The sequence below is a fragment of the Stegodyphus dumicola genome, chromosome 4, assembly GCF_044657685.1.
Source record: "Stegodyphus dumicola isolate Sdum_Otavi_A_Nest chromosome 4, ASM4465768v1".
Lineage (NCBI taxonomy): Eukaryota > Metazoa > Arthropoda > Arachnida > Araneae > Eresidae > Stegodyphus > Stegodyphus dumicola.
The window spans coordinates 68442559-68456190 of NC_140771.1; the positions used below are offsets into that span (position 1 = coordinate 68442559).

The 13632-nt window shown below is 31.8% G+C and overlaps 1 protein-coding gene across 2 annotated transcripts in view; it reads left to right on the forward strand.

Moving 5' to 3' along the window:
- RpS27A (ribosomal protein S27A) overlaps positions 1-8301 on the forward strand; it is a 34112-nt gene extending 25811 nt beyond the window's left edge. For both annotated transcript variants that reach the window (XM_035374421.2, XM_035374422.2), the window contains exon 5: positions 8111-8301. In XM_035374421.2, coding sequence (XP_035230312.1) covers positions 8111-8260 — 150 coding nt within the window. In that variant the 3' untranslated portion in view covers positions 8261-8301. The remainder of the gene's footprint in view (positions 1-8110) is intronic.
- The last annotated feature ends 5331 nt before the right edge of the window (positions 8302-13632 follow it).

Sequence of the window (13632 nt, forward strand, 5' to 3'; positions counted from 1 at the left end):
CTTTGTTACCCAGACTACAATGCATTTGAAAACTGCATACATTAAAAGAGAAAATACAGTAAAGCACAGTTAACATACTTTCAATGTTCCCTTCAGAAAAGAGATATACAGTACAAAGTCCGAAATCTGGACTCATCAGGACTTCGCCGATTCCGGATTTTAGGTTTTTCCAGATATTAGATCATCAGTTTAAATCTAGTAAGATGGCATGTACAAATTATAAAATTAAAAGCCAGAGTGCTTGCTTAGGATTGCTTAACAAACTGGCACAAAAATGACTGGCAGTAATGGTATGGCCATGCTAATAATCAGGATATGAAATTGTGATTTATGAAAAAATGAAGTATTTATGATCTACAGGGTATCAAAATTTACAAAAAAAAAGGCTTAATATTTATTTACCTTATTAAACATTTCTTTGAGTGTAAGTTGTTTAAGTTGCTTCGTTTTTGTGCTAATACTTTTTCTTTAATTCTGTAGACAGACATAATCTCCTGTTTAGTTACATTGTTGAAATCCTGTAACTGCTGTTTCGAGAAGTCCGACTAACTTGTCAATTAAAATTTTCTCATTTTCAGTAAAGTCTGTCACTTTCTTCACTATCAGTAGTTGTATTTCCTGGATATAGATCCATTGATGATTGAGAAGTACTGTCATCACAAAGAAAAATTTCTTTTATATATCCTCTTCATTTGTTACTGCTTCTCCACATTTCTTAACAAAGTCCGTTAATTGGAAAATTTCACATTTGTTTTGCGATATCCGAAAACCTTTAAAATTAATGGCTATCATCATCAAATTTACTATTCTTCACTATACGTATTTGGCTATGCATCATGAGCTTGGCGACTAACGACAAGTTTATCTTACTTCTATCATGCACTGAGGCAATTAAGCCTGGATTGTATTAGTTCAGTTATTTATTATACTTATGTCTATTTCTTGCACATGCTTAAGACTTACCAGAGTTCTGAATAAATTCCTACATATACTTATTATTGAGAGCCAGCGCTAGATATCTTAACGCCTAATGCAGTCTCTCTGGGTCCTAAATTCTGCTACTCCGTGCAGCCATATGGGCCCTTGTGCTGATTCTGTGTTTATGTGAATAACAAATCAGTTATTCTTAATTCAAATATACCTAAATGTAATCTTTGGGTCTATGATTATCATCAATAAAATCTATTTTTAGCACATGGAAAGAAAATTTTCCTCGTCAAAATTTCTAGGGCATTGAAATTAAATCTGTAATCATCAAGCATAATGTCAACATAAAAGGTTACCCATACTCCTTTATTATTCAATTGCTAACATAAAAAATTGTTTAGGCATTGCTACCTGAGTTATTACTCAAGTTGTCATGTTTTGATAAATGTGCGGTGATGGAAGGAAAGTATAATAGATAATGATTTGCCAGGTTTGTATCTATGTGGATATACATAGATATGTATGTGGAATGTTTCGGTTGGAGATGTGTGGCAGATACGCAGCATCAGGACTCTCTATTTTATTATGTGCTGAGGGGGGAATCAAATGCTTAGGAGAAAAACGTTTTTGGTGGTTTTTCAGGTGCGGATTTAAGATTATTCCGGACAATGGACGTCTGGATTGTATAAAGAGATGTATATTCGCCATTTTAGGATGACTTGCATACATTGCTTTAAACAGTTTTATCTTTGTTCCCATTCCTTTACACAATTTTATCATCCTACGTTTAATTTCTTAAAATGTTATTCATATTCTAGTCATATTTTATTTTTGAAATATCGAGAATAAAATATAAAAATTAAATTAAAAATACTTAATTTTATGCAAAAATTAATTTTTTCTTCTTAACCCTCTGAGCAGCCATGTTTTTAGCTAAGAAAGCACAAATGTCCCAAAACTACTATGAAAAGAAATTAAATTTTTTGATTCTATTGTAAAAAGCTTCTTATTATTTCATACCTGGATTTGTTTTCTTTCGATATATTGCCTTAATTTCTTTGACATATTTTAATGTGCACGTATGTATACACACATTCTTACACATATCGCAAAAAATATTCTAGACCATATACATATATATATGGCCTTGCTGCTTAGAGGGTTAATGGCTTTGTTGTTTTTCGTCAGGCATTCTGCAAGTATATTAAAAACCATCCAACTTTTTAAACATCTTGGTATTTCCGACATTAAATAAAGTATTGCCTTCCTTTTCAAAAGAGCACACAAATGGCCGAGCAGTAAAGTCTCCAAACACTGGTAGTTCACTCCAGGGCTCAAATCTTGCCGAAGGGGCTGGCGTGATTTTTCATGTGTAATGTGTATACCAGCTGGTTTCCTTTAGAAAATTCTTCGCGAAGGCATCTCTCCTTTTAGGCAGATAGCCTTGCTTTCCTGTAACTTAACAATCCATCTCATCAGTATTTGGTCAGAGACTTTACCAGTCTTTAGAGACAAGTCGTGAGATGAAAGGAAAGACTGGTTTCATCAAGAGGAAGAAGGTCTTTAGATGACATCCACATACATCACAGGATAAATTCCTGAATCTTCAAATAATTCGACTGAGAAATCATGGCATGCTTTGTTTATGATACGATATGATGTTCTATGGCATAATTTAAATTTATACAACCATATAGTCGAAAACCAGTCGCTCTTCACTTGAATCTGCAATGATATCGTTTTTGTCTTTTCCGTTAGCACACTCAATTGCTGCTGTTTGGTGGTGTACACGTCTGATTGTTTTCTCTTTAAACGCCCAACTTCCTTGAAGTAATTTCCGTTTAAATTTTTCTTCCCCCCAAAAAATTTCCTTCTACATTTGTTTTCAGTGCTTACACAAGAATTAACATTTTTAATTTGTTACTTTTCCATAAATTTCGCATTCTTGTCAAATTTTTTAAACTATCAGTTGCATTAAATGTATTTCACCTGAAACAACTTCTAGACATTTTAATTATGGCCTGATTCTTGTATTGTGTACAAACAATCTAAATCATATTATTTAGAGTCTTTAAGCCTGAGGATTAATGTGAAAATTTATGCAGTCAAAAGTCGTTAATTCGGACACCCATAATCCGGACCTCAAAGCTACAAACTTTCTGCGTATGCGCGCAAGACCTTTATGGCTGCGAATATGCGTGTGTGCAAAATACGTTTACGCATGCGCATTAAATGTATAACGGGCGGTATAAGCTAAGCTAAAATTATGTAATTCAGTTAATGTTGCAGATTGTGTTGTTCCTTAGTATTCAAATTGGATCTGGCTTTTTTTTTTTTTTTTTTTTTTTTTTTTTTTTTTTTTGACAGAGCAATTTTATAAAATTTAGCTTGAACTTTCGATTATCTCAAATATAGTTTCCGATATATATTTACCAATATGTAAAGGATCTACAAAGCGAAAGTATGTTTCAAAGTCCATTAAACAAGAAGTGGAATTGCTGCAAAAAAATGGATGAAGTCATATCCTTTGTTTCTTTAACTATTCCGAAATCTGTTTATCAATTTCATGCTGCTCTGCGGCGGCGGGGGGGATAAACCTCGGCGCACAATGAATTGGAAGTTGATCTGTCAGCGCTATCGTTATCTTCACGGCAGATGTTTTTATTTAATTTGGCTTATAATTCCTTATTAAATGTAGTATTTCATCTCCGTTTTTGATATGATTTAAATCAAGTTCCTTGTCATTAAATTCGCTTCCGATAGTGAAGAATCTGACAGAGGTTATTGAAAATGAAAAAATTTCGATTGACAAATTAGTCGGTATTCTCGACAGAGCAATTATAGGACTTGAACAGTAGAACTTTGTAACTAAACAAGAAATTATATCTGTTTAATAGAATTAAAGAGAAAGTATTATCACATGAAACAAAGCAACTTAAACAACTTACAGTGAAAGAAATGTTTAATAAAGTAAACGAATAAATATTAAGCTTTTTTTTTGTAAATTTTGATACCCTTTAAATCATAATTGTTCTTTATTTCATAAGTTACGGTTTCATATTTTTAATTTTATAATTTCTGCATGCCATCTTACCAGATTTAAACTGGTGATCTATAATCCGGAATCGCCCAGTCCGGATTAACGACTTTTGACTGTATTTATATATATATTTTTTTCAAAGCCGGAGCATGACCCAAACTGTCAATGTCCTGTTCGCTTAAAAAAATTGTGAAAATAAACATCAAACTTTCTCAGTTTTTGACAATTCAATTTAAATGCAATTAAAGTAAGCAGGCGATAACACAGCAAAAGTAAGAATTTACTCTTTATCTCTTTATTTTTTTTTTTAAGGAAGGATAAAAGAAATATTTTAAAAGTTAAATTTGAATATCATTATCAATAATTTAAAAAAATAGCTTTTCATATATACTATTAATAAATATGTACACATCCTTTAGGAAAAATATTATCGCTTAAGAAAGATGCCAGACAAACCATGTAAATTTGTGTATATCAGAAAATTTTGAATTTAAAAAAAACTTGACTTTTTGATGGGGCAGGTATGCTTAGAAATCACCTACTTTAAGATGATGGTAAAATTTTGTAGGTTATAATTTAAATTTCGACAAATTTATAAAAATTATTAAAAATAAATCAAAAAAGGGTGTATTTTTTTTTTAAAGAATAAAAAAATATAATTAAAAAAGAGTAAATATATACCAAATTCAATTAACATTGATCTTAAATTTTGAGCTTAAATTTTTTATCTTAAATTGAACAAGAAATTATGTCTCTTTATAGAATTAAAGAGAAAGTATTATCACATAAAACGAAGCAACTTAAACAACTTACATTGAAAGAAATGTTTAATAAAGTAAACAAACAAATATTAAGCTCTTTTTTTTTTTTTTTTTTTTTTTAAATTTTGATACCTTTTAGATCATAATTGTTCTTTATTTCATAAATTACGGTTTCATATTTTTAATTTTAGAATTTCTGCATGCCATCTTTCGAGATTTAAACTGATGATCTATAATCCGGAATTGCCAAAGTCCCGGCGTCTGATTAACGACTGTTGACTGTATAAAGTTATCTTCTTCTGTGTCATCATTTCTTCCAAGCTTCATTCATGTGCCCGACTGCCAAAATATCACATATAAGGAAGGAATTCATTATTTGTTCTGTGATGAAATTAGGAATTACCGTTTGAGTTCAGTGAAAACATTCTATGGCTGCTTATCTCTGAGAGCAATTTCATAAAGCTATATTTTTCCAAAGGTGTGCGCTGTGTCATATATTTCTGAGATACTCTAATAGTATATGAAAATTTAAATATTTGCTCAATGATGCCAATTGGAATTACCATTTGAAGTGTATGAAAACATCCTTTGGCTGTACTTTTCTGAGAGCAGTTGTGTTTAATAGAATTACTTGTGAAAAACTTTTCTGGAAGCTAATAAGCTGCTTACACAGAAAATTTGAATAGTTTTGATTTTTGTGGCAAAACAACATGTTAACAAATTTGAGTGTAATGCATAAATTAATATGTTTTAAATGAAAATTAAAGATTGTTTTATATTATACTTATACTAAAAAAATCATACAAAGTCTCTCTGGAAAGTAATGTCATACATTTTATTGTGAAATAGTCGTTGTCCACTAGTAAGCCCGGAAGCAGTGGTCACTTTATTAGAGACACCTAATTAGGTGTGCTGCGGCTGCCTCCTATGTAGGGACAGACAGTTTACGTCCATGCCTTCTGCAAATTTCGCGCTCTTTGGTAACAATAACCTACTCAAGTAAAGCAACAACTTCTTTCTTAGATGCTTTCACCCTGTGCGACATTGTGAAGCATGAAGTTAATGCTTCGGCTTCGACAACGTCAAAGAAAGTGGATTTTTTTTTTTTTCTCTCAAATTCGGCTACGAATTCGGATGCCGATGTCATTTTGGCAGGGTGTTTGTTTACTGCATTCCTCATTGAACACAACGTGCCGCTAAGCGCTGCCGATCACGCCGGTCAACTTTTCAGACGGATGTTTCCTGACTCCAAGATTGCTCAGAAATATGCTTGTGCTCGCACGAAAACATCTATTGTGAACGAAACTGCTTGCGGTGCACAAAATAAAACAATAGCTGCACTCCAGAATTCAGCATTTTCGGTGTCAATCGATGGCAGCAACGAATGCGATTGGAAGCTTTACCGTTGTCGCATATTTCTGTGATGTTTCTAATGAAATGAAAACTCATCTTTTGCGTCCTCCATTATCAAATGGAGACGCTACGGAGGAAAATATTGCCTCCTTGGTAATTAATAAGTTGAAACAACTTAACATCCCAATATCAAACTGCATTTCATTTGGTGCAGATAATGCTCATGTCATGGTGGATGACAAAAAGGGTGTAGCCTCTTTCCTCAAAAAAGAACAAAATGAATTAATTGTTATTGGATGCCCATGCCACTTAATTAATTTGGCAGTAGAAAAAGCTGCAGCTGTAATTTCACACAGTAATGCTGAGTGCGAGAGAGTCTTAAGAGTTGTGAAGAAAAACAAAACTATGTTTCATTCTTCAATTTCACCAAAAACTCTAGAAAACATTTTAATTGCTAATTGTTATGACAGGAAATTTTCCAAAGAATTTTTGGCTAAAGCTAAAAAATGCACTCTAAATTCATTGCAATTTTTTTTTTTTTTTTTTTTTTTTTTTTTTTTGTGTGTGTGTGTGTGTGTGTGTGTGTGTAACATTGTTTTTCTTTTATGTTTCCTAATAAATTTTTTAGTTACTACTTAATTGAGGTTTACTAATGCAAGTACAATTTTCTTGTTTCTATTTGTATAAATTGTTATTTTTTTTAATATCAAAGCATTATATTAATTCTTCGTGTTCTTCTGAAGTTTTATCTTTAGAGGTTGGCAGGTATGGAGTGATTTACGACCAGAGAATACTATGTATTGGCTATGTAGCTTTTTAGATCTTCTAAATTAGATGAAAGAGACTGCTGTTTGATGCATTTTTCCACCATATTCCATACATTTTCTCTGGGGTTAAGATCTGGGCTCTGTGGTGGCCAGGGAAGGTGTTGTAACTCAGACTGATGATCAGCAAACTAATTTTGAATGCTTCTGGCACGATGCATAGTTTCATTATTGTCCATGAATTTCATGAATCCATCACCATCTGGGTAACAATGCAGGATGCACTTGATCTGCCAGTATGTCTAGATATCTCATGGCTGTTTACCCTCGAGAAAAACCAGGGCATCACTTTCATGCTAGCAGTACATGCCCCATATCATGATAGACCCTTGTACAAATATGGATTCACGGGATTGTTGCCAAATTTGACGTCTTCCATCAGTGTAAAATAAGGTGTAGCATGATTCATCTGACCACATTACCCATTTCCAATCTTCAGATGTCCAGTGTCTTCTTTTTCGACGCCACTAATTCTTGCATGTTGTGCGGAAGTGAGTGGTTTTCTCTCAGGCATTCGACTATGCATTCCTATCCTCTGCAATACTCTGTGCATGGTTTGAGCTGAAATCTGTTCGGAAGAGCCTTGCTTGGTGATCTGTGTCAGTTGAAGCACAGTGAAGTCTCTGTTCTGCTGTACAATCCGTTGGAGACATCAATCACTAATGGAAAACTGTTCAAACAGCAATTATGACTTTTCGAGAAGGGCTGTTATTTCTGATTTCAAGTTTTGAAAACCTTTGGAGAACCTATTAAGATTTGCTTTTTTCAAAATCGAGACTCCTGCTAAACAGGCACCAACAGTAAGTGCTTTTTCAAATGGTGAAAGATCTGTTGTTTTTCCCATTTTACTTAATCATGAAAAAGCACTCTTCCCTTACACCTTATATACACTAGCATTTAAACGTGTAACCTACATCATAAAAAAAATTCCATACTTCATCCCTAGCACGCATTCAAATGAAAATCTCAAAGGTTTCTAATTCATTGGCCAGTGTGTGTGTATAAGGTTCATTACTGTAGTGACTGCTTATTGATGAATAGTTCTTAGAATAAACACAGCACAATTACAGTTTGTTGTACACACCAAGACATTGCAAATTAGTTGCTGTGTAAATTCCCTTCTTTTATTACAGATTAATTTGATGCTTTTTTAATGTCAAAAGTAGTTTGGCTCAAGTGTTTATTTTATGTGATTTTTTTTATAGGTTGATGAAAATGGAAAAATTACTCGTTTGCGCCGAGAATGCCCAAATGAGGAATGTGGTGCTGGTGTCTTCATGGCTTCACACTTTGATCGGCAGTATTGCGGGAAATGCTGTTTAACATTTGTATACAATAAACCTGAAGAAAAGTAACTGTAATGATTAAACTGAATTAAAAAAATGAGTAGAAAATATATTCATTTACTGATTTACCTTATTGATAACAATGTTTCAAAATAAGACATTTAAAATTTTTTATTAAAAACATTGACTTCTTTATGTAACTGTCGCAAAACATTTTGCTCTCTAAATTCCTTTTATTTACATGTTAAATTGATGTAAATAATAACACTACGGTGTAATTGTTAGAGTGGTTCTGTGAAATGTTATTTACAAAAAATATTCTGGAGCTTACCAAGACTTAGACAATTGTACTATATTTCATGTTGCAGGTATTTTTCCAAACTTTAACAAGAACATAATTTAATTGAACCATTTTTCAAAGTTCAACAGACTGTTAAGGAACTGGTAACATTTTTTGAAGCAATTAATTATTTTTTACAGTAAACAAGCCTGGGCACAAGGGATGAGTTACTTCAAATCAAGTTTGAATCTAGTAGTAAATGAAAGTTATGTAAATAGCAGAAAAGTACCATTTTCTCCATTAACAACAATTTATCAATTTTGAATGTTAGCAAGTCATAAGTTTTGAATATTGCAGCAAAATTCATCCTGTAGAAAACAGTGGAGTGTAAATTGAAACTATTGAATGTCACTGGTCGTAATTTTTTTTTAATTTAATTTATAAGTAATGGTCTGTTCAATCCATTTCAAATTTGAGTACCTTTTATTTTAATAGTGAAATACGTTAAATATTTGTGCTCATTTCCATGTACTTAACTTTCTCTGAATATTTCTGAAAGGGAAGTAAAAAAGAATTTTTGTAATATTTAAAACTTGTAAGAGTTGTTGTAAAAATTATAGGAATAATTATTTTAATTATACTTATCAGATTTTTTTTACTCTTAATTTCAACAATACATATTTTAAAACTCTTCTTTATTACTTCCTTAACCTTTTCCCGCGGGCTCAAGAAACAGTTACGTACTTTCACTGGGGGCTCTTGACTCAGCGGTTATAAAAAGGGGGGAAATTATCGAATCTTGACGACTAGGTGATTAATGCTCTTTTGTTGGACAAGCAGGGGAACTGTCGAATTTCCTTTCAATCCAGTTAGAGTGTGGGATGCACTCACACTGCATGTAGATGAAAGCAGTTTTCCCAAACGGAAAAAAAATATATTACTTTATCTTCAGATGAAATGTGTGTTACAACTAGAGAATTTTGTTCTAAAAAGTGTTCCATTTTATGAATAGAATAGTTTTTTTAAACTTGCACGTAGATTATATACTAAAAAATAAGCGAAGCAATCGAAGTTAAATATATTCACTTGTCATTGTATCAAAAATTCAGCGAGTTAAAATATTCATATATTTCTTGCAAACAATATATACATTTTCATTTTTAATAGTATTAATCTAATGTTGAAGAGAAAATTAAATAGAGTTTTACTACAAAGAAACTATACTAAAAAGCATTGCTGGATTCCAAATTGAGTGTTATTACTTTTACACCTCCGGTAATATTCATTTCTGGAGAAATAGAAATTGGTCACCGTGTTTGTACTGCACTAAACATTTACGATGCATGATCCAAGAATTTTATTTTTTTCTTTCATGTGGCATTGCAAATAGCATTCCAAGAGTTGATCTGTTTAAAAACATTTTTATCAAAGATTGTGAAAACAGTCTTTCTTTTGTCTTCTAATTCTATAAATATTGGGATTAACAGTAAAATAGAAAATCAAGGAGAAAAATTAAAATTTGGTAATCGAAGTTGCAACTACAGGAAGTAAGTGGAGGAAGTCAAAAATAAGTTTTGTTTCCACATTAGAAGCTAATATCGAGTGATTTTATATGTTAAAGTTGCAGACATTTCTGCTCTAGCAAATGCATCATTTTCTGATATATTTTTCCTATAGTTTTATTTCATTTACTTTAGAAAAATAATCATGTTGGAACTGATAAATTCCAGTTTACAATTAAAAAACTTGAATAAAGTTGTAAAACCAGCAAGGATTGACACCTGTGAAGTTTAATTGGAAAACTGAAAGGTGCTAGGAATATTAAACTAAATTGAAATATCTAGAATAATGTTGGCCATCCTGACAATTTCTATAGTAATACAGAGTGTGAAAGGAATTTTAGTTTTGTTACTACAAGGACTAAATTTAGATCCACTTCCTTATAATTGAGTAATGATACATCAGAAAAATTTTTAGCAAAAGCAGGCATACATTGCAATTGCTACGAACAAAATTACGATTTTCTTAATGAAAGCAAAATCTGCCACTGTCCTTCAACATTTGTAGGAAAACTGATAAAAGTATTTTTCTGTTACAAAGTGCAAATAATAAAAATGTTTTATTTTACATATAAATATTTTTGTACTGTTTCCATTTAAGAATTAGTAACTGAAGTTTCAGATATTAGTTACTATTTAAAAAATATATTTTTTTTCTATTTTACATATTTGTCATTGAGAAAATTCTGATTTTTATGTGTTATGATTTAATAACTGGCTATATTATTTGAACTTGTGCATGTGTCCTTGCAAAATTATTTAAAGTGTAAATCCTCACATGGATTGATTGAAGTATGATTACAGAACATAATAATTAACACTAATGAGTAATTTTCTTTTTTCTGAATAATGAGGCTGAGGAAAGTCCATTATTACTCCAGGCAGTGTTAAAAGTGTAAATTGGATTTACAAGGTATTGTTGCATTTTTTACAATATGCCAATTCAAAGGCAATATAACATGAAATATATCATGGTAGTAAAAACTTTCATAAAGGATTTAAACATTTAACCCTACGTAAATTCTATTTCCTATATTAAAGCATTGCTTATTACTACAATAAATAGTTTATGCAATATAACATGAAACATATCATGGAAACATTCAAAGGCAATATAACATGAAACATATCACGGTAGTAAAAACTTTCATAAAGGATTTAAACATTTAACCCTACATAAGTTCTATTTTCTATATTAAAACATTGCTTATTACTACAATAAATATTTTATCCAAACAGTATAAATTGGATTTACAAGGTATAATTGCATTTTTTACAGTATGCCAATTTTCCAATTCAAAATCTCCCAATTTAAATGAAGCAGAAATATGGCATTAAAGGAATGAATCAGAACAACTACTGGTAATTTTATTTCCATTTCCCTTCTAGATAAAATTGAAACAATAGAGGAAAGAATTTTAAAACCAAAACAGTGACTAACAAGTGTTCTGTTTTATAAAAATAGAAACTTTTTATAGTAAAATTTTATTGCTTGTGCAAATTTTGTATTAATTTAGTATAGATTGTATCATTATTGTCCTCATTTTAGAAAAATGCTAAGATTTTTAGATATTTATATATTCAGAAAATGTTTTAAGAAATGAAATCAAAAACTTCCATTTCTTAAAACTCTTTACAAATTTTTTTCAGATTCTATTCATACTATGAGAGATGATTGCTGCCAAGATAATTTATGCATATAAACTATACTAAGCTTTGCCTTATTTATCAGATAAAATATTGTTGCAGCTGAATACAAAATATAATAAGCTGTTATAAATGCAATCCTGATCTTGTAGTATTAATAGAGGAGCATTCAGAATGCCAGCTTGATAAATAAATATTGATCATGTCACCACCAAACATTGTTAGTCTGATAAAACCTTGCATATGTACTACAGAGTTTTCCTTCAAACTATATGTTATAAGTAAAAAGCACATCTACTGAAATAGGGAATGAACAACTCGCTCTTTCTGATACGTTGCATTTTTCATGCATGATTACAGTATATGTCAAGGTATTCACATCAGTATAAAACGTGAGATAAAACTGCAGCATTTTTGCAAACCTGTAATTGTTTGCCAAAGCATAACTGCTTTACTAATTTATAGTGAATTACATCAATATAATTTCATAAGACACCAAAGAAGTAAAAAATGGCATTTTATGACCAAGGCATGATTTTTAGCATGTCATCAGGGGCAGAGCTGACGATGGAATTCCTGTGCCTGCCAGTCCATAGTAATATAAAGGTGTATATGACTTACCTAAATCACTTTGACAGAGCTGACATGTTCACCGTTACTTCTTGTTTTTCAGAGTTTGAGTCATTACATAAGTGTAAGCACTGTCGTCCATGATTGTATCACCAAAATTGTCCTTCACATGCTTACTCCAAACACTGTCATTTTATGTTTTCACTTATTTTGCATGGTGTACTGCATAACTATCAATTGACTCATCACTTTAACTGAGTTTTTCTATCTTTATTAATCCCATACATCTTAGTTTTGTGAATTAAATTATTCATCACTTCAAAATAATTAAAAAAATCAGCTTTTTTTCTCAGAAAAGTCAATCATTATAACAAAATACTTTCTTCCTAATGAAAACGGTGCTTATTTCTCAGGCAACAAGCCTATGTTTGCAAGATAGAAATAAGTACGCACATTATCATTTCTCAATGCCTACCAAATACACACCTCTAATGCTCTTACGGAGAGCATACTTAGCATGCAGCTTGCAAGATAGAAATAAGTACACACATTACCATTTCTGAATGTAGCTGTTATAGAGAGTATAGAATGTATACTTAGCATACATTTGGGTGGATTCCATACATTAGTAAGTCAGTTGCATCCAAGTTTCGAAAAGCCTGCAGATATGAAAATATTGGGTGGTTATAATTAAACAGCGCAAACGAGTGAACGGAATGCAACAAAATTCTGTATATGGGCTATAAACAAGATGCGTTCACCGAATTTTGAAAAAACAGTTTATGTTCCAAAATGGCCAGCAGAGTGCACCTTTTCAGGGAAAACATTAAATGTAACACAATAAATGATCAAAACGGAATACAGAAACAATTCTAACAATCCAGAGCAAGAATTATGAGTAATTAAATGCAAAATCAGGAAAAGCTGTTAGTTGAAAGTGAAAAATGTCAAGGTTTGCATGCTTGGAAAGAGGAAGCTTTATGCAAAACATTTGCAGACGTTGTCATGGTTCGGCTGTACGCAGTCTCTAGTTGAACATACATTATTGGTGAAGCTGTTTTATGAAAACAAGGGGAGTGCTGCTGCAGTTTATGAATTCGTCGTAGAAAGAACCTATGGCATGGACCAATGTACTACTAAAGGTATCCGGGCCATGAATTAAGAGATTTAGAGACTAGGAATTAGGTCAACCTGGAAGAAGCTGTAAACGTATTACAGCAGTACTTGTTGATGCCATCGAGAAAACTGTTGACGTGCAGTCACAGACATCAGAGTTTTGGGGCAGTAGCGCCTGTGAAGTTTTTCGACAGACAAGCTTTTCTAACAGCACCGTCCAAAAAGTATTCAGAAACATAATGCACTACTTCCCATACAAGATCTGCCAT